The sequence below is a fragment of the Aristolochia californica genome, unplaced genomic scaffold, assembly GCF_029961685.1.
Source record: "Aristolochia californica isolate CCGP_79_NKW_82.1479 unplaced genomic scaffold, dmAriCali1.0.hap1 SCAF_15, whole genome shotgun sequence".
Classification (NCBI taxonomy): Eukaryota; Viridiplantae; Streptophyta; class Magnoliopsida; order Piperales; family Aristolochiaceae; genus Aristolochia; species Aristolochia californica.
In genome coordinates, this window is record NW_027181826.1 from 7,118,174 (window position 1) to 7,138,469 (window position 20,296).

General features: G+C 42.2%; 2 protein-coding genes across 2 annotated transcripts; both read right to left on the reverse strand.

Annotated features, from left to right (window-relative positions):
• Window positions 1–5,147: 5,147 nt before the first annotated feature.
• On the reverse strand, window positions 5,148–8,757 carry LOC137951164 (26S proteasome regulatory subunit 4 homolog A-like). Its single transcript, XM_068797755.1, has 2 exons — window positions 8,647–8,757; window positions 5,148–5,561 (listed from the first exon to the last, which is right to left on the reverse strand). Exons 1-2 carry the CDS (start codon window positions 8,755–8,757, stop codon window positions 5,148–5,150), a joined length of 525 nt encoding a protein of 174 aa, XP_068653856.1.
• Window positions 8,758–18,897: 10,140 nt separating this feature from the next.
• On the reverse strand, window positions 18,898–19,212 carry LOC137951165 (uncharacterized). The gene has a single exon (XM_068797756.1). It carries the CDS (start codon window positions 19,210–19,212, stop codon window positions 18,898–18,900), a length of 315 nt encoding a protein of 104 aa, XP_068653857.1.
• Window positions 19,213–20,296: the final 1,084 nt, after the last annotated feature.

The window sequence follows — 20,296 nt, forward strand, 5'->3', positions numbered from 1 at the left end:
GGGGGGGGAGAGTCGGATATCGTAAATGTAATAATAAATTCCTCCGTCATGGACTTCCAACCTCAAGTAATTTTCATCTTTTTTACGGGGATGAAGTTCCTCCGTCATGGACTTCCAACCACAAATAATTTTCATCTTTTTGACGGGGATGAAGTTCCTCCGTCGTGGACTCCCAACCACAAATAATTTTGATCTTTTTGACAGGATAATATAAATGATGACATGAGGCCACCTCTTATTCAATAATAATGTCCCCAAAGAGACATAATAGCTTCAGCTGAATATAACACGACCATCTTCCAACACATATAACACGAACCAAATAGTAAACTTTGTCAAAGAACCCATGAAATAATCCGATATAAAAATTTCTTCTTTGATGCACAAGCTTCATATTTTGTGCTCCCCCTTTCTTGAATATTTTGATCACAAAACTTATCCACAACATAAGGAATAAAATACCTCTTTCTTGTTCTTCTTCTACTTCTTCCCCTCAAACCAAATGTAAATAAGCTGGGAGGTAATGGCAATGATCCCAGCTTGAACCAAATATCATAGAAGTAGAAATTAACCCAAATAACAGAGATTTATAAATAAGCCCTCAAACCAGGGAGAAGTGATATATTTCCTGATCAACTCAAAAAGTGACGCAAAACAATTGGCATAAATTCGGATTTTTAAATACAACAGAATTCCAGCATGACCTTTGATTCTTCCAATTTGAATATATCTTTCAATATAGATCAGATTGACATGAAATGTTTTCCTTATGAAAGTAGACTTAAATAAATTTCATCCAAGTATAAAATCTCTTCATAAAATATAATTATCAGAAGATAAATAATCTGATAGGTTTTGGTCTCTATCAACTGGCTTAACTAAGTTCTATTTCTCTTGTTTTTCTAGAACGACCATTGACTCTTCCAAGAACAATATCTCCTTATAAAAAAATATTACCCAGAATTGGTTGAATAGGTCAAAAAATAGACTTACGTACCTTTCTCTTGATATATAATTATCCATATAAGGTCTCTTTCTTGATAGCTTAAAATACCTAGGAAGTTGAGGCTTTCTGCTGCCGCTCGAATCTCTTTTTCAATCTGACCTTTGCTACTTCAAATATCAATTTCTCTTTGTACATAACTCAAATAAAAAATTGGTTGAATAGGTAAAAGAATATACTTACAGATATTTCTATTGATATATATTTCTGCATATAAAGTCTAGTTCTTGATCGCAAAAAATACCTCACAATCTGAAGATTGTTGTTGCTGCTCGAACCTCTTTGCATTATGACCTTCACTCATTCAAATATTGATAACTGTCTGTATATAAATCCGATTGGAACAAATAGTTCTTCTTTGGAAATTAGACTCAAATATCTTTCAATCTATATATAATTTTCAATATTAAAAAATCCTTAAGGAGGTAAAAAAATGCAAAGAAAACTATAGGTGTAGGGACTGAAAAAAATAACTACGAACCTAGACCTAGGGTTTAGGGTTTAGAGGAAGGGATCACATTACCTCTGTGAGTTGACCAAGTCAACTCATAGAACCTGCTCTGATACCATGTTGAATTTATGGAAAAGTGAAATACTTCATTGACATCAATAACTTGTTGTAATCAGAGTACATGAACCTCTATTTATAATAGAGGAAGGTAGTAGAGTCCAATTACACCCAAACTCTAACACTTAAAGATAAGTCCTAACATAATTAAATAACTCAATATAGATAAAAGACAAACATAACTCAAACTAAAACTCTTTTTGGTCGTAACCCTAAGATAAAGATACTTTTATGAGTCCTTCTTGATCTTCTAACTGATGTGATAATGATGTGAGCTCTTGGTAATCATTGTGGGTCCTACTTATGGGCTTGGGCCGACCTTGTGGGCCTTCCATGGTCATGTGACCCATCTTATAATAATCTTACATATGTGGGCCTTCCTTAGTCGTTTGGGCTTGATCTTATCTTCCAACACATTTTAACTTGATAATTTAATTTGTTTTACTCCTTGAAAATTTTGGATCAGTAGGTAATTTGCATCTTAAAAATGATTCATGCATCCATATCCATATTAGGAACATGTTAGGATCAATTAGAAATCTTTTTCTTATAAAATTCCAAGAAATTATGGGTTGTACTAGTGGAATTTCCCAGACATGTATAACAAAACTTTGGTGTTCATTTGTAGTGTGTGAATTTTTTTTATTTACTTACATTTATTATTGTTTTCAATTTTTTGCATACGTAAACTATAAATTTTTAATTTTTTTGTGATTTATTTTCTTTATCTTTTTGTTTACGAGAAAAAAGGGAGAGTGAAAACTCAAGAATGAATTAAAAAAAATTCAACATCTAAAGTGGAAATGCAAAAATTTAGAAAGAGATAATTCCAAAAGTATATGTAATTTTTCGGGATTGTAAACTCTTTTAGTTTTTATATAGGTGGTTTTGCATTAATCAGAAAAGGGGAGGGGGGGAGGGGGGGGGGGGCTAGGGATTTTTAACTGAGTGTTGACTCCCGAACCATGTGTTATGGTCCCAGATTTTACAAGGCGATTTGCAGGGGAGAAGGAGGAGAAGCAAATCAAGCTCGAAGGGGAGCTTGAAACCCTGGGTTCATCGAGGAGAACACCGATCCTAGGGTTTGTTTAGGAGAATGCCGATCCTATGTTTTTGGTGAAATTAAACTTGTCCATTTCATTCCAAGTTGTCCCTTAAATAGGACCCATGACCACAAGGTTCCAGAGAGAATTACAATTTTGTACCTCCATGGCATTTAACTTGAAAAGTAAACTAATTGACTAAGTAACTGTCTCAGCTAGGGTAATTGATTCAGCCACGACGTCTGCATGACTCGGCCCGCTGTTGGTTTCATAACATTACACCCCCCTGGAGATCAAGTTTGTCCTCAAGATCGAAGGTTGGGAGGTGTGCCAAACATCGCCACATCTCCCCAAGTAGCATATGTGGTGGTTGTCATCCATCCAGTTCAGATACACGATGTCATCTATCTTGTACCATGGCCCCTAAATATTACTCCCATAACAGATGAAGTTCCCAGAAATTTCCCTATTGATGAGCTGGGCAGCTATTCCCGACCACAAGCGCTGGACAGCAAGTGGTAGAACACTAGGGCCCTCCAAGCTGCTCTGCTGCTGCTCGGCCTTGTCATAGGAGTTGCATCTACCACAGGGATGCTTGATTGTTCCTTCCAATTTTTCGGTAGAAGTAAAGTGTTGCAGTACTCAAAAGTCACCCTCATGATTGTTCTTTGATGTACATGGAAGGAAGCTTTGTCTATTAGCTGCTTTGGTCTGCTCGCCAATCCCTTTAAGATGAAAGGCAGATTCCTAGCTGTGATGTATGTTAGAAGAAGCATGGTGCTGAGTGGCTAGCCTTTTCTGTGGATCATCTACACCCTCTTCATGTAGCGCAGTACCATGAGCAGAAAAATTCACAAGTTCGTGAGCGACCACGGTCTGATTCTGCATCCTACAAGCTGCAGGTGGAGAAGATGCATCGAATATCAAAAGATCAGCAGCATTGGATAGAAAAATTTCCCAATCTCATTCTGCCACTTCATCCTGAGCTTGATCGAATTGACCCACCCACTGCAATTTTATAGCAGTCTCCATTGCACTCTGTTTTTCTGGTGAACTACCTCGAACAAAGTGTACAAGTAACCCTGGAGGCTCAAAAATTTCTATATCAGTATCAGCCTCAACAGCCTGGCAAAGTGTACCTTTACTATTTGTACTAACACAGTCATATTTTAAGGTCCTAGATAGCTTCACAGCTAGTTTTACGTGGTCATCATCACATGGTTCCACATATGTGTCTCCCGTAGAACAAAACCCAGCTTTGCATGAATCCAATAAGTTGTTCCTTCTAAAAAATCCAGACCTCACAAGCTGTTGCTCACTGTCCTAGAGTACAACAAACACCTCCCCATACATAAAGTCCTTGTTATTTGAGATCTCTACCGCTGCTGTTTGAATTCAGTTCGGATCACATTGGTCATTAAGTTCCAAATTCAGAGGGGAGTGATGAAAGGAGACCACCATGCGGACTGCAACAGAAGCAACAATTTTAATTTGTATCATCCTCTCAGTCTCAAGATGTCCTAGAATGGCACCAACAGTAATAACAATGGTTCTATTCTCAACAACAGCAGAATAATTCCTCACCTTCCCATGTTCAATAAAACTTCTGAGCACAGAAATCCCGTACTCCCTCGCCTTGGCGAGCAGTGTATGAAGTATAAGATTAGTCCACTGCAAGAGAGTGGTTATCTTGGCTGTGGTGAAGACCACATTTTTGTCAGTAGGCATGATGCTCACCGGCCAGGCAGCCTCTGTCCCCTTGTTGGTGAGAAAAACAACACCGCTACCTGCGTCTATTTTATTGTTGTAGCTTTCTCCCCCCATCGCTGCAAGATACCCATGAATACAGTGTCCCAACAGGATTTCTCTCCAATAATTTAATTTCCTCTGTGAGATTTGGTCCAAAACGCGTCTAGGAGTATCCACCTTAGGTGCCTTGCCAGGCCTGTCATTGAACTGGCCAGCAACCTCATACATTCGACCTACCAGTGATGGGGCCGTTTCAAAATGAAGCCCAACTCCAATTCTTGGAAGCCAAACAAGATTCCATTGATGCCTAATTACTGTTGTCCGCCCATGTTCGTCCAATGTCTCATCTCGTTTCTTTGCAGCAACTATTGCTGCTGCCTTTGGACTCCTGGCAGTAAGGCTAGCCTCTCTGAGACCGTCAAATGACATTGCTGCAGCAAGTGGAAGTCTTCCCCATTTTTTAGAGTTCAACATTTTAGTGGTACCTGCCATATCAATTGGCACGATGTCCAACCAGTACCCCCACACTTGTCTGAATCCCGTTGAGCATTTCCACATCTATCTTATAGGTTACAGCAAATCCAACTCTGAGTGGATCTCTGCAGAACCCCTGTGCTGCAAACCCAGCAGGTCCCTCTCTGGATTCACTCTTGTCCTTGTCAAAAATTTCAAAAGCCGTATACAAGTGGTGTTCTTTTTCCACTTTATTCAGAGGCATTGTTGCTGTTATGAAATCAATATAATCAATTATACCATTGCCCTCCACCTCAGCGGCTTCCTTTACTTACCTAACTTCAGATTCTGAATGGGCATCATACCTCTTTGTGCCCACTGCATTTATTTCATCAATAACTACAATAGACGGAGGAAGATCATCAGCCACCCTGAAAATCTCCTTTACCCATTTTAGGGCATCACCTAGATGTTTCTGAATCAACTCAATACCAACAACATGCCAGACAGTTGTAGATGTTGAATTGGCCACTGACTTTGCAAGTAAAGTTTTGCCAGTACCAGGCTCTCCATAGAGTATCACACCGTTTAGAGGCTTGATTCTAATGTCTATTGTTTGCATGTCAATGATAGCCTTCTCAGTTGCAACATTATGCTCATGCTCCTCACTCTCAACCAGTGCTGCACGAACTTTCAAAATGGAGGAGTAGCGATTCATGTGAGGACGTATATCAGCAAAAAGATCCTGAATGGCACACTCCATATCTAGAGGTACCCCCCAGGATAGCTACCACCACCCTATCCAACGTGATCTCCACCATCAGTGCCAGGCGGGGCACCATAATCACCTCCGCCACTACCCCCATACACATGACATAAACAATGAGGATTTGGAGACTTTGGGGAAATTAGAGAAAATGAGTCGGGCCACGTTGAAAAAATGAAGAAACTGCCAGAAATAACAATGCCAGAAACAAAAATTGCCGTCATACTGCTGTTGACCGGTATCCCAAAATAGAGGGTGCCATTTCCCAATTTGTACACACAGGACAGAGGAATTCGAAGACTCACCTGGCATTGATGTCGATGAGTTGAGGTATGTCTCTGTTGAGTGAGAAGTGGAGGCAATGTCAACTTTCATATTTATCCAGGAGGTCCTCCCCGCACCGTTGTCAACAAAAATAATGCCCTTAGGAAGCTTTTCTCAATGGCAAACAACATCAACAGTGTCGACGGAGGAGGTATCTAGCCGAACGTAAAATTACTTTTGTGCGTACTAAATCAAAATCATCATGGATTATGGCACACATTTCATCTAGGATCGAAGAATCTCTCATTGTGATCCTGCTCTAATACCAATTTTTTATGGTCCTAGATTCCACAAGGCGATTCGTAGGGGAGAAGGAGGAGAAGCAAATCAAGCTCGAAGGGAAGCTTGAAACCCTAGGTTCATCGAGGAGAACACTGATCCTAGGGTTCGTTGAGGAGAACACCGATCCTATGTTTTTGGTGAAAGTAGACTTGTCCATTTCATTCCAGGTCGTCCCTTAAATAGGACCCATGACCACAAGGTTCCAGAGATAATTAAAATTTTTCCCCTCCATGGCATTTAACTTGAAAAGTAAACTAATTGACTGAGTAACTGACTCAGCCACGACGTCTGCATGACTCGGCCCGCTGTTGGGTTCATAACACCATAAGTCATTTCTTACAAAAATTATAGTCGTTATGCATCATTAATCGATCAATAACTTTACAATTATCTATGATTGTTAGGTCAGCTTTTTGTAAATGGGCAAAAAGTGGCTTGTTTGGCTCGGGTAAATCCCACCGCACGCTAACTTAAGAATTTAATTTGTTCTACTTGAAATTTTTGGTTCATTAGGTCATTTGCATCTTCAACATGTTTCATGCATGCATATCCATTTTTAAAACATGTTAGGATCAATTAGAAATCTCTTTCTTATAAAATTCTCAGCTATTAGGAGATGTAGTAGTGGAATTTCCCAAACATGGATAACAAAACTTTTGTGTTGATTTGTAGTGCGTGAATAAATTATCTTTACTTACATTTAAAATTGTTTAAAATTTTTTGCATACATAAACTCTAAAATTTTCATTTTGTTGTGATCTATTTGCTTTATTTATTTATGAGAATAAAGGGAGAGTGAAAACTCAAGTTTGGATTTGAAAAAAACTTGAACATCTAAAATGGAAATGCACAAATGTAGAGAGAGATAATTCCAAAAAGTAATTAATTTTTAGGGATTGTAAACTATTTTAGTTTTTATATATTAGATTTTACAATTATTAGAAAAAAGGGGGGGGGGGGGGGGGGGAGGTGTGGTGAGGGTTTTTTATCTGACTATTGACTCCCAAACCAATAAGTCATTTCTTAAAAAATTATAGTCGTTACGCATCATTAATAGATCAATAACTTTGCAATGATCTATTATCGTTAGATCAGCTTTTTGTAATTAGGCAAAAATCTACTTGTTTGGTTCTGTTAAATATCCCACCACACGTTAACTTGAGAATTTAATTTGTTCTACTTCTCAAAATTTATGGATCATTAGGTCATTTGCATCTTCAACATGTTGCATGCATGCATATCCATATTTAAAACATGTTAGGTGATACGAACCACGTCAACCCGTGATGAAACCCGATACCAAATCTGGAAATTGACCCCTAGATCTTTCAAGTTTGATGGAAACCGTGACCCATTGCTTAGAAAAGCAAGAACCTTGGTATGGTGAAGACACCACAAGCGTGGATGGAAAATCCGTTTGATAAGTCGGTTTTGAATGCCATAAGGAAATCTTGATAAGTTCAGAAAAGTGAATAACTCACAATATCAATAATCATCCAAAAACTTACTGTAATCTGTGTACCAGGTCCTCTATTTATAGTGGAGGACATAGTAGAGTCCTAATTACATTGAAACTCTAACTCTTAAAGATAAACCTATCATGATAAGATAAGTCAATATAAACTAGAAATCTAACATAACTCAAACTCTAACTCTTTAAGATAAGCATATCCTGAAAAGATAACACAATCTACTAGAGATCTAATATAACTAAAATTCTAACTCCTTCTTATGAGGACTCTTCTTAGCATCCCACGTTATTATGGTGGGTCCCACCAGCTCATTTAACCATAGTGGGTCACACATTGTAACAGAGTAAAACCAACCCACATCCTCATGGTGGGTCCCACCAGCTCGTGCAACCATTGTGGGTCTCACAATGGAACAGAGTAAAACCAGCCTTTATTCACATCATTCCCCCTCTTGAGAAGGATTTGTCCTCAAATTCTCACCAGGTTCAACCTTACTCAATTGTTGCAACTCACTTGATCCTCATATACTTGCTTTGGTGTCATCGGAACTAGAGTGATTGTCTGCTAATTGTGCATGAATGAGTACTTGTTGGTGAAGCCATCATGTTGCACACATCTGTCAAATTGCCACGGTCTTCCTAAGAGGAGATGTCCAACTTGCATTGGTACAACATTGCACAATACCTCATTATTATAATTATCGATTCTAAATGATACAACAACCTACTTCATAACCCTTAGTTCACCACTATCATTCAACCATTACAGCTTGTATGGAGGAGGGTGCTTAAGAGTTGTGAACCCTAGCTTTTCAATCATGGAAGTACTAGCAACATTAATGCAACTACCGCCATCGATAATAACACTACATACCTTGCCTTCCACGTTGCAGCGAGTGTGAAAGATATTCCCCTGTGGTACTTCTGCTTCCTCTTCTTTATCTTGCAAGTTTAAGGCTCGTTGTGCGACTAGTCCAAGTATCTCACCATTATTGCCCTGAACTCCTCATCTCCTATGTCGGCGTCCTCCAATGGGTGCATGTCATCTAGATCAGCTTCGTCTTCGGAATCCATTTCTCCATTTTCCCGGATCACCATAACTAGCTAGTTTGGAAATTGGCTAGCTATGTGTCCTCTCCCCTGACATTTGAAGTATTTAATCTCACTAGAATGAGTTGAAATAGGGGCTGATTTCCTTTGATAATCCATGGTAGTGGTGGCTATTTTGGGCTCATGTTTGGCCTTGAAGGTGGACGGATTTTATTCTTTCGTTGGGTAGTTTGACCTCAAAAGTGTTGCACTTGAATTCTCTGGTCTTGGCCATGTACCATCCGTCTTGAGTTTCCCTTCAAATTTGATTGCGATATGCACTAAATCCTCCAATTCCACATAATGGTGTATCTCGATTGCGTTAGCAATCTCTCGGTTTAAAACATTCAAAAATCTGGCCATGGTCGCCTCTCGATCCTCCTCCACATTGGCTCTAATCATAGCCACCTCCATCTCTTTATAATTATCATCAACGCTTCAGTTACCTTGATAGAGACCTTGCAGCTTGAGGTATAGATTTCGGTAGAAATGACTTGGTACAAATCGTCGTCTCATCACTCTCTTCATCTCATCCAAATTTTATATAGGATATTCTCCATTCCGCCTCCTATTGATGCACAAATGGTCCCACCACACAATAACATAATCAGTAAATTCAATTGCAACAATTTTTACCTTCTTTAATTCTGAGTAGTTGTGACAATCAAAAACCAACTCCATCTTCTTTTCCCACTCGAGGTATGCTTCAGGATCACTTTTTCCTTGAAACACTAGAATTTTCAGCTTGATACTTCCCAAGTTGTTAACTTAGGAAAAAATTTAATCGGGATCGTCTTCAACCTTCTTCCGATACCGAACAATGCAAAAAAAAATCTGCTGTAGTAAAATTTGTAGTTTCGTAATGCAAATACTTATCTGGTCAAGAGCACGATCCTTCAACAATGTTCATTTTCCTCATGGCACTGAACAAAGTGGGAGATGGTCTTCATCTTACTCATGGCACCGAACAGAGCGGGAGATCGTATTCGTCTTCCTCATGGAGCCAAGACCAGAGATGGCAACCCAGTGGTTTTATGAGGATAAAGGAACGTCAGGCTTGTTCGGAAGAACTAGCCGAGAGCTCGGTGATAATCCGGGGGGCTCAGTACGTCGTCTTCGTCGGAGACAATTTTTTTTCTTCTTCGGCAATGATGTCGAACAGTCCTCCTTCGGTAACGACACAAACAAAGAAGAAAAACTCCTTCTTCTCCTTCTCTTTTGCAAGCCTCAATAGCAGCATCTTCTCTCTCCTTTTTTTTCTTCGGCATCGGCGCCGAACAGTCCTCCTTCTTTTGCGATGGCACGAACAGAGAAGCAACCTAAACACAGACGACTTTGACAAGGGAGAAAAAATAAACAAAAAAAGGATAGGCAAACCTGATGAACCAAAGCTCTGATACCAATTGATACGAATCACGTCAACCGATGACGAAACCCAATACATAATCAGGAAATCGTCCCCAAGATCTTTCAAGTTTGATTAATTTTTAGACTTCTGATTCATTACCATACGTTGCTTACAAATAGTTCACACCAACAAGAGTTTTGGGCAAAAAATACAAAAATGCCCCTGAGGCATATTTAAACCAAAATAAAATAAAACAGAAATATAATTAAAGGTACAGTACCCAAAGACTCACTTACCGTGCCGCTGAGTTACTCGACTCGCTTTCGAGTCCATAACATCACTCTCCCCTGGAAAAAGAGCTTCTCCCCAATCTCGATAAATAGGGCCTCAAGTCCGGAACTTGTTGGGCTGGAGGGTAAGAGGTGGGCTGGGGGATTGGCGGTAGCATGACTACCCCTTAATAGTATTGGTTGGCCTTCCAACATAAAGCTCATTGTTAATGCCGAGAAGTCCCATAAAACGGGGCCTAAAGTTTGCAGCGACTTAACCCTGAGCACCATATCAACTTCAGCGAGAAGGATGACAAAAAATGTAGTGGTAAAGGAAGTGTTACCAATGGAAAAGTGTACCTCCTGGCTGACCACTTCGCTCAAAACTTTCTCACCATTGGCGACTGAAACTGTGGCAGTGGGGTGACGTAGGATCGCAATTCGGAGGTGTTTTTCGTGGTCACGCTGAGGATGTTATGTGTGCTGCCCGAATCCACTAATCCCGCTAGTTTGTGGTCACTAACCTTGGCTTTGACTTTCATGGTGTTGGCCGACTTCTGTCCGATAATGGCATGTAAGGAAATTTCTGGTGCGGCCGCCTCTGGAGTATCTACTGGTGGTTCCTCTCCCTCGGCCCATTCTTCCAATTCCAACCAAAACAAATGTTTACATTGGTGTCCTGCTCGGTAAGGTTTGTCACAATTATAGCAAAGGTTCTTTTCTCGTCTTTCAGCCATTTCCATCCCTATTAATTTTCTGATATATGGGGGGTTTCTGTTTGTAGGGGATGGTGCCACCGGCTGTCTCGGTGTAGATTTGGGTGGTGGCGCTTGTGGCCCTATCACCGGAGGTGTATAAGTCCTTCCCTCCTGCCAATTTGACCTGCGTGCTTGAATCTTTTGCTCTACTTCCAATGCTCTGGCCAAATTCATGGCTCTTGCTAGGTCAGGAGGGGCGAGGAGTTCCACTTCTAAACGGAGTGACTCAGTCAAACCTACAGTAAATAGACTAACATGTTGGTCAAACCTAACAACCTTACTTGCCCGAGCCAATTTTTCTTGGAATTGTTTTTGGTATTGCTCCACACTTCCCTTTTGTCTTAACAACACTAAATCCCCTAATGGGTTGCTCTGAGCAGGTGGTCCAAACCGAATGGTGCACAACTCCTTAAATTCTTCCCAATCTAGCCCTGGGTTCTCCATTTCGAGTTGATGGCGCCATAGTTGCACTTCATCGAGCATGTGGAAGGTGGCCAACCCCACCTTGTCTATTTCAGCAGTTCTTTGGTTGGAATTTTTTTTTCACATCTATAAAGCCATATGAGAGGGTCTTCAGACCCATTGAAAGTAGGAAAGTCGAATTTTGTGTACCTTGGAACCGCCCCTCCTCCTTGACTGAAACTTCCACCGTGTACTGGATATTTTGTGCATCCGATAGTCTGTTCACCCGGTCTGTTTGAAGGGCCTCCTACCCCTTCCCTTGAGGGTGGATTCCTTCCTGAAAATAAATCATACATTCTATTAGTCACTGCTTCTAACTGTTGGTTTACCTCTTGAGAGACTCGATTGTTTAATAGTGCAACCAATCGCCTTTCACATTCCTCTTGCCTCACATTGAACATCTCACTGAGCTTTGCTATAAGTTCATCATTGCTGGATGACTCCCCCATGTTCACCCGCTCTGATACCAAGTTGTTATGGTCCCAGACCATTGACTACGTGACTCGGCGAAGAGAGAAGTCGTCAAGAGGGGCTGAGGCAAAACCAGGATGGCATGACTTCCTGGGACGCCCTATGTTGATGAGTCTAGCCACAGATCCAGACTGATCTGGATGGCGGTAGTGACTATGAGGGCATGGGCCCATAGATCTGGACTGGCCTGACCCATAGATCTGTAGTGATCTGGCCCACAGGTCTGGATGGATATGGCGCACTGTTATGGACTTCATAGCATCACGAGTTATCCATAGGCATAGCAATTAAATTATTTCAATTTACTTTTCATGTAATTTCATTTGGGTTGGTTTACTTTGTTTGGTTTGGTTTACTTTGGGTTGGTTCAGTTGTAATGTGGCATGAACCACTTGACCTATGGGTCACCTTCGTAATTCCGTCCTCAACCCTATTTAGAGGGACGTCAAGGGAAGGAGAAAGCAAGTATTGAGAAAATTAGATTAAACAGGTTAGATTCTCCCTCAGAGGTCCAGGTCGGATTCTCCCTCAGAGGTCCAGGTCGGATTCTCCCTCTGAGGTCCAAGTTGAGCTTCCTTCAAAGCTCCTTTGTTCTATTTGATTTCCATCATTCCACGTTCCAGAAACAAGAATTCTCTTCCAGCGTCATCCATGGAGGGAAGAGAGGAAAGAAGGGTGACTCGATCCATGGCAAGCAAAGAACCTAACATCTTGGTATCAGACAGGTCCACCCTTGGGGATTCCTCTTCCCCTGACGATTTGAGGGCAATTAGTGGAAGATAATAGGTAGAGGACAGACCTTCAGGCTCAATCCGTTGAAGAGGTGAGTCAGACAACCACTGACTTGCGTGAAGCCATAAAATCAATGGATGCTGCCATCCAAGCTCTCCTTCGGCGACAAGAGGACAATGGTACACGAGCACAACCACCGGCTGCCTACTCTCCACCGGCCAACCACCATCAATTCCACCCTCCACCTCCCCCACAACCACCAATGCTTCAACACCATCCCCATCTGAGGCCTGCCGTTCAAGGACCAAATACTGTTCCCAGGTATTTAAAACTTGACTTTCCTACGTAAGATGGGTCTAAGGACCCTTTGATTTGGTTAGCCAAGTGTGATCAGTTCTTTTATCATCAAAAAACACCTACGGATGAGAAAGTTTATTTGGCCGCCTACCACATGCTCGATGAAGCGCTTCTATAGTACCACCAATTCCGAAATGACCAATTAGTTCAGGATTGGGCAACCTTTAGGCAGTCTTGCATGATGAGATTTGGTCCTCTAGCTAGTAGCAATCCATTGGGTGAATTAATCAATTACAAACAAACTGGATCACTAAAGGTGTACCAAAAGACCTTCCAAGAGAGGTTAGCCCGAGCAAACCAGTTTGTCAGTCACACACAGTATGTTCATATTTTTATTGCGGGTTTGATAGAAGCTCTGAGACTGAAAGTTGAATTACGTGGTCCTACAGATTTGGACCACACTATGAATTTAGCCAAGGCAATTGAGCACAAGCAGCGTGTTCTAAAGGAGTCACTGGTCAGAAAACCAGCTTGGCCAGGAAGGCACAATGCCTCAGTGCCAACCCCTTACTATGGACCTCCACGGTCTAGAGATAGTGTAGCCCCACGCCCAAACATCTCTAATTCGACTCCACCTGCTCCTCACTTCAAAAAACTCACCAGACAAGAAATGGATCAGAGAAAGGCCAAGGGTCTCTGTTTTAACTGTGATGAACAATATGTCATTGGACACCACTGCAAATGATTATTCAGTATATGTCTGTGGGAGGATGGAGACGACATACTACCTGAGGAGGAGACTGTGGAAACAGACCAATAGGGTCCAGAGATTTCCCTTCATGCCATGATGGGTTTACGCAGTTCAAGCACAATGCAGGTTAAAGCCCAGTTACATCATCTACAGTTACTGGCTTTAGTTGACTTGGGCAGTACACATAATTTCATCAGTCAATCGGCGATAGAACAGCTTGGGTTAGTAGTCCAGCAACAGACTGGTCTTTCTGTATCTGTAGCCAATGGGGCTAAAATTACTAGTGTGGGCATATCTCCAGCCACACACTTTGATATTGAGGGACATGCATTTATTGAAGATTTTCTGGTGATTCCACTATCAGGATTCGATTTAGTACTAGGAATTAAATGGCTACAATTGTTGGGGTCAATATTATGGGATTTCCAAGCTCTGACCATGTCTTTTACAGAAGACCAACGTCAGATTATATTGCATGGCAAACAAGCACCAGTGCCCTGCGCACTACAGGTTGTCCAGGTCCAGTCCACGGCCAACTGTAAGTTATCTCACTTATTTATAGAATTTGAGGATATCTTTCAGGACCCTAGTGCTTTACCGCCAATTAGGAACTGTGATCACCGTATCCATTTGAAAACGGGTACTAAGCCTGTAGTGGTACGTCCATATCGTTACCCCCACTTACAGAAGGATGAGATTGAAAGGCAGTGCCATAAGATGCTAGCACAAGGTATTAATCAGCCCAGCAGGTCTCCTTTTTCCTCACTGGTCTTACTGGTCCGCAAGCATGATAAGTCATGGAGGTTTTGTGTGGATTACCGGCAACTCAATGCCCATACTATTAAAGATAAATTTCCCATCCCAGTGGTGGACGAGTTGCTAGACGAGCTACATGGAGCTACTATTTTCACTAAACTCGATTTGAAATATGGCTATCATCAAATCTGAGTTCATCCATCAGATGTGGAGAAAACAGCGTTCCACACGCATCACGGCCATTTCGAGTTCCTCGTAATGCCATTTGGTCTCTCAAATGCGCCTTCCACCTTCCAGACCCTCATGAATGAGGTATTTTCATCCCTCATGAGAAAATACATATTGGTATTTTTTGACGATATTTGGTCTATAGCAACAATTGGGAAGAGCATCTTCAGCACCTTCACCAGGTATTTTCTCTTATCCGTTCACATCATTTGGTTTTAAATCGGTCCAAATTTTCTATGGGCACGTCAAAAGTGGCATACTTGGGTCACGTTATTTCAGCAGTGCGGGTGAAAGTAGACTAGAGTAAGATACAAGCGGTCACAGATTGGCCTACTCCTACATCCATTATAGCCTTAAGGGGATTTTTGGGCCTAGCTGGGTATTATAGAAAATTTATTCGTAGCTATGGCTAGATTGTAGCTCCGCTCAACAACCTCCTCAAGAAAAATGCCTTTACCTGGTCAGAGACAGTGGCTCATTCCTTTCAGCAGTTGAAAGAGGCCTTATCATCCGCCCCAGTTTTGCAGCTACCTGACTTTGATGAGTCCTTTGTAGTGGAATGTGATGCTTTGGGGGGCGGTATTGGTGCAGTTTTACACCAACAGGGCCACCCGATTTCTTATTTTAGCCGCCAACTTGGACAACACCACCACAAGTTAGCAGCTTATGATAGGGAATTGATCGGATTGGCGAAAGCTATACAGCATTGGCGCCCTTATCTATGGGGACGTTCATTTTTTATTCGCACTTATCATTTCAGCCTCAAGTATCTGCTTGAGCAGCGCTTCACTACCTCACCACAGCAGCATTGGTTAAGTAAAGTTATGGGGTTTGACTTTACTGTAGAGTATAAACCAAGGAGTTTGAATGTAGGTGTTGATGCATTATCTCACCAGGATATTCTAGAGCCGTAATTACATGCCATCAGTCAGCCCAGAGCTCTCTTGTTGGATTCTATAAGGGAAGAGGCACAACAGTACCCAGAAATTATAGCTTTATGTCATGACATCCAGCAAGGGACAGCGGCAAACAATTGGAGGGTTAAGGACAATCTGGTCCTCTACAAAAACAGAATTTTTCTACACCACACATCCCATCTGATTCACAACATTTTAGCCTCCTTCCATGACAGTACACATGAGGGCCGACAAAAAGCATATTTCCGGATCAGTAGGGAATTTTATTGGAGGGGCATGAAGCGCAGTATAGCCGATCATGTGGCGGCTTGTCAGACTTGTCAACGGAATAAAGCTGAAACATTAAGTCCAGTGGGGTTGCTCCAACCACTTCAGCTACCGTCACAGGTCTGGTCTGATATATCTATGGACTTCATAGATGGACTTCCCTCTTCGTCGGGCAAATCTGTTATCTTTGTAGTGGTGGATCATTTCTCAAAGTATGGGCACTTCATCCCTCTGGCGCATCCTTACACTGCAGCTCAAGTCGCTCAGCTCTTTATGGATAACATTGTCCGCTTACATGAGATGCCTAATTCCATTACCAGTGACAGGGATGCAATCTTTATAAGTACCTTTTGGAAAGAACTCTTCAAGCTGCAGGGTACAACGTTAGCCTTCTCTTCAGCCTACCATCCGCAGACTGATGGTCAGACAGAGGTCATCAATAGAACAATTGAAATGTATCTTCGCTGTTTCATGAAGGACTCACTTAAGAGGTGGGTTAAGTGGCTCGCCTGGGCTGAATTCTGTTACAACACCTCCTACCACAGCGCACTTGGCACAACATCATTCAAGGTGGTATATGGTAGAGAACCGCCCAGCCTTTTATCATATGAACCAGGGGCCTCTAAAGTCGCCACTTTGGACCAAGCATTAGCTGAAAGAGACACCTTCATCAATGAGGTACGAACTCATCTCCTGGAGGCACATCATTCTATGAAGATATATTATGACAAGAAGCACTGGGAAGTCTTCTTTTCTCCAGGAGATTATGTTTGGTTGCATCTCAAAACTACAGGCAGTTGTCACTAACAGCCTCCAAACGCCACAAGCTCTCTCCGAAATATTATGGTCTCTTTCAGATTATGGACCGCATTGGTACAGTGGCCTACCGATTGTAGCTTCTGCCAGAGGCCAGGATTCACAACGTGTTTCATGTCTCACAACTGAAGGCCTTCCAAGGTTATTCTCCTTTGCTGCACACACCGCTGCCCCCACTTCATGAGGGACGTGTACTTTCTACTCCGGCACAGGTATTACAGGCTCGCCGCATTCTGGGTGATTGGGAGATCCTAGTGCAATGGGTAGATGCTGACCCCAGTGACACGACATGGGAGCCATTAGCGGCATTTCGCACCCTCTACCCATACTTCGAGCTTGAGGACAAGCTCTTTCTCGAGGAGGGGTGATGTTATGGACTCCATAGCATCACGAGTTATCCATAGGCATAGGAATTAAATTATGTCAATTTACTTTTCATGTAATTTCATTTGGGTTGGTTTACTTTGTTTGGTTTGGTTTACTTTGGATTGGTTCAGTTGTAATGTGGCGTGAACCACTTGACCTATGGGTCACCTTTGTAATTCCGTCCTCAACCCTATTTAGGGGGACGTCAAGGGAAAGAGAAAGCAATTATTGAGAAAATTAGATTAAACAGGTCAGATTCTCCCTCAGAGGTCTAGGTCGGATTCTCCCTCTGAGGTCCAGGTTGAGCTTCCTTCAAAGCTCCTTCATTCTATTTGATTTCCATCATTCCACGTTCCAGAAACAAGAATTCTCTTCCAGTGTCAAGAGCATCCATGGAGGGAAGAGCGGAAAGAAGGGTGACTCGATCCATGGCAAGGGAAGAACCTAACACGCACGCTATGGCAGGTGGGGACAACGCCTTATTGTTCATCTTCTTGATGAATGAGATTATTTAACTGACAGTAAGCCTATCGGTGATGGTCTCTGTGACTTTCTTGCGAACATTTGACTGACTAGGATGGCTGCCTCCTGGCCATCGTCGGTAAATAGAAACTCCATCGAGGTCGTGCTCGGTAGCCAGATAGCACGACACCGCCGGTGGCTCAGTGTCTAAACAGATCCTTGCTATTCTGCGGAAAACCCAATCGCACTCCTCTACTGTCGTACTCTCGGAGCCTTCTCAACCACACTTCTACCTTGTTGTTGGATGCTCCCACCGACCACCTCAGTAGCTACTCACCGAGGAGTCGTTTCGTCTGAGCTCTACTGTGAAAACACCACGGTTGACAACAGCCCCAAAACTAGAGGACTCTACTGCTGTCCAGTGCGTAGAACGGTATCAAGATGGATGGTTTAATGGTGAGAAGTGGAGGATGATGGGGGATAACAAGGGTTTTAAGGGAACTTCGACCCTAAGCTCTAGAAGGAGACCTCATATCCTATTTTAGGTTAACTTTTAGACTTCCAATTCATTACCATACGTTGCTTTCAAATAGTTCATGCAAACAAGAGTTTAGGACAAAAATTACAAAAAAATGCCCCTGAGGCATATTTAAACTGAAATAACATAAGACGTAAATATAATTAAAGGTACTGTACCCAAAGACTCACTTAACGTGGCGCTGAGTTATTCGACTCGCTATCAAATCCATAACACCCATTGCTTAGCAAAGCAAGAACCTTGGTATGGTAAGACACCACAAACGGGTATGGAAAATCCGTTTGATAAGTCAGTATTGAACGCCACAAGGAAATCTTGATAAGTTCGGAAAATTAAATAACTCACAATATCAATAATCATAAAAAATTATGAAAAAAAAAGAAAAACGAATGACTGAGCTAGCCGTTGCTGAGAAGTAAATGATGTGAACAAAGGCTGGTTTTACTCTGCTATATTGTGGGACCCACTTGATTTCTCCTTCCCTTGACATCCCCCTAAATAGGTTTGAGGACGGAATTACAAAAGTGACCCATAGGTCAAGTGGTTCACGCCACATTACATCTAAACCAACCCAAAGTAAACCAAACCAAACCAAATGAAATTACATTAAAAGAAAATTGACATAATTTAATTCCTATGTTTGTCGATAACTGATGATGCTATCGAGTCCATAACATCACCCCCCCCCCCCCCCCCCCCCCCCCCCCCTTCCTAGAGAAAGAGCTTGTCCTCAAGCTCAAAGTAGGGGTAGAAGGTGCAGAACGCAGCTAATGGCTCCCATGTTGTGTCACTGGGATCAACATCTGCCCATTGCACTAGGATCTCCCAATCACCCTGAATGCGGTGAGCCAGTAATACCTGTACTGGAGTAGAAAGGACATGTCCCTCATGTAGTGGGGGCAGTGGTGTGTACAACAAGGGAGAAACACCTTGGAAGGCCTTCAGTTGGGAGACATGAAACACATTGTGAATCCTGGCCTCTGGCGGAAGCTGCAAGCGGTAGGCAATTGTACCAATGAGGTCCATACCTTGAAAGGGACCATAATACTTCGAAGAGAGCTTGTCGCGTTTGGAGGCTTTCAGCGACAACTGCCTGTAGTGTTGGAGACGCAGCCATACATAATCTCCTTGAGAAAAGAAGACTTCCCGGTGCTTCTTGTCATAATACAACTTCATAGTATGTTGTGCCTCCTGGAGATGAGTATGCACCTCAGTGAGCAAGGTGTCTCTTTCGGCTAATGCTTGGTCCAAAGTGGCGACCTTGGAGGCACCCGGTTCATATGATAAAAGGTTGGGCGGGTGTCTCCCATATACTACCTTGAATGGGGTTGTGCCGAGTGCATTGTGGTAGGAGGCGTTGTAATAGAATTTAGCCCAGGCAAGCCACTTAACCCACCTTTTAGGTGAGTCTCCCATGAAACAACGAAGATACATTTCAATTGTTGTATTGACGACCTCTGTCTGACCATCAGTCTGTGGATGGTAGGCTGAAGAGAATACTAACGTTGTGCCCTGCAGCTTGAATAGTTCTTTCCAAAATGTACTGGTAAAGATGGTATCCCTGTCACTGGTAATGGAATTAGGCATCCCATGTAAGCGGACAATATTATCCATAAAGAGCTGAGCAACCTAAGCTGCAGTGTAAGGATGCGCTAGAGGGATGAAGTGCCCATACTTTGAGAAACGATCAACCACTACAAAGATAACGGATTTGCCTGACGAAGAGGGAAGTCTATCTATGAAGTCCATAGAAATATCAGACCAGACCTGTGATGGCAGCAGAAGTGGTTGGAGCAACCCAGCTGGACTTAATGATTCAGCTTTATTTCGTTGACAAATCTGACAAGCCGCCACATAATCAGCTATTTTTCACTTCATGCCCCTCCAATAAAATTCTCAACTGATCCGGAAATATGTTTTTTGTCAGCCCTCATGTGTACTGTCATGCAAGGAGGCTAAAATGCTGTGAATCAGTGGGGACGTGTGGTGTAGGAAGATTCTATTTTTGTAGAGGACTAGATTGTCCTGAACCGTCCAATGGGTGGCCGTTGTCCCCTGCTGGATCTCATGAGATAAAGCTATAATTTTTGGGTACTGTTGTGCCTCTTCC

Bases quoted from the DNA above. Each gene is read 5' to 3' on its own strand.
- LOC137951164 (XM_068797755.1), bottom strand. From the start codon at position 8,757: ATGGTGATCCGGGAAAATGGAGAAATGGATTCCGAAGACGAAGCTGAT. The intron at 5,562-8,646 runs GTGAGATACTTG...TGTGCCATTCAG, and splicing joins AGGAGTTCAGGGCAATAATG to GATCTTTTTGCTGATATACG.
- LOC137951165 (XM_068797756.1), bottom strand. From the start codon at position 19,212: ATGGACCTCATTGGTACAATTGCCTACCGCTTGCAGCTTCCGCCAGAG.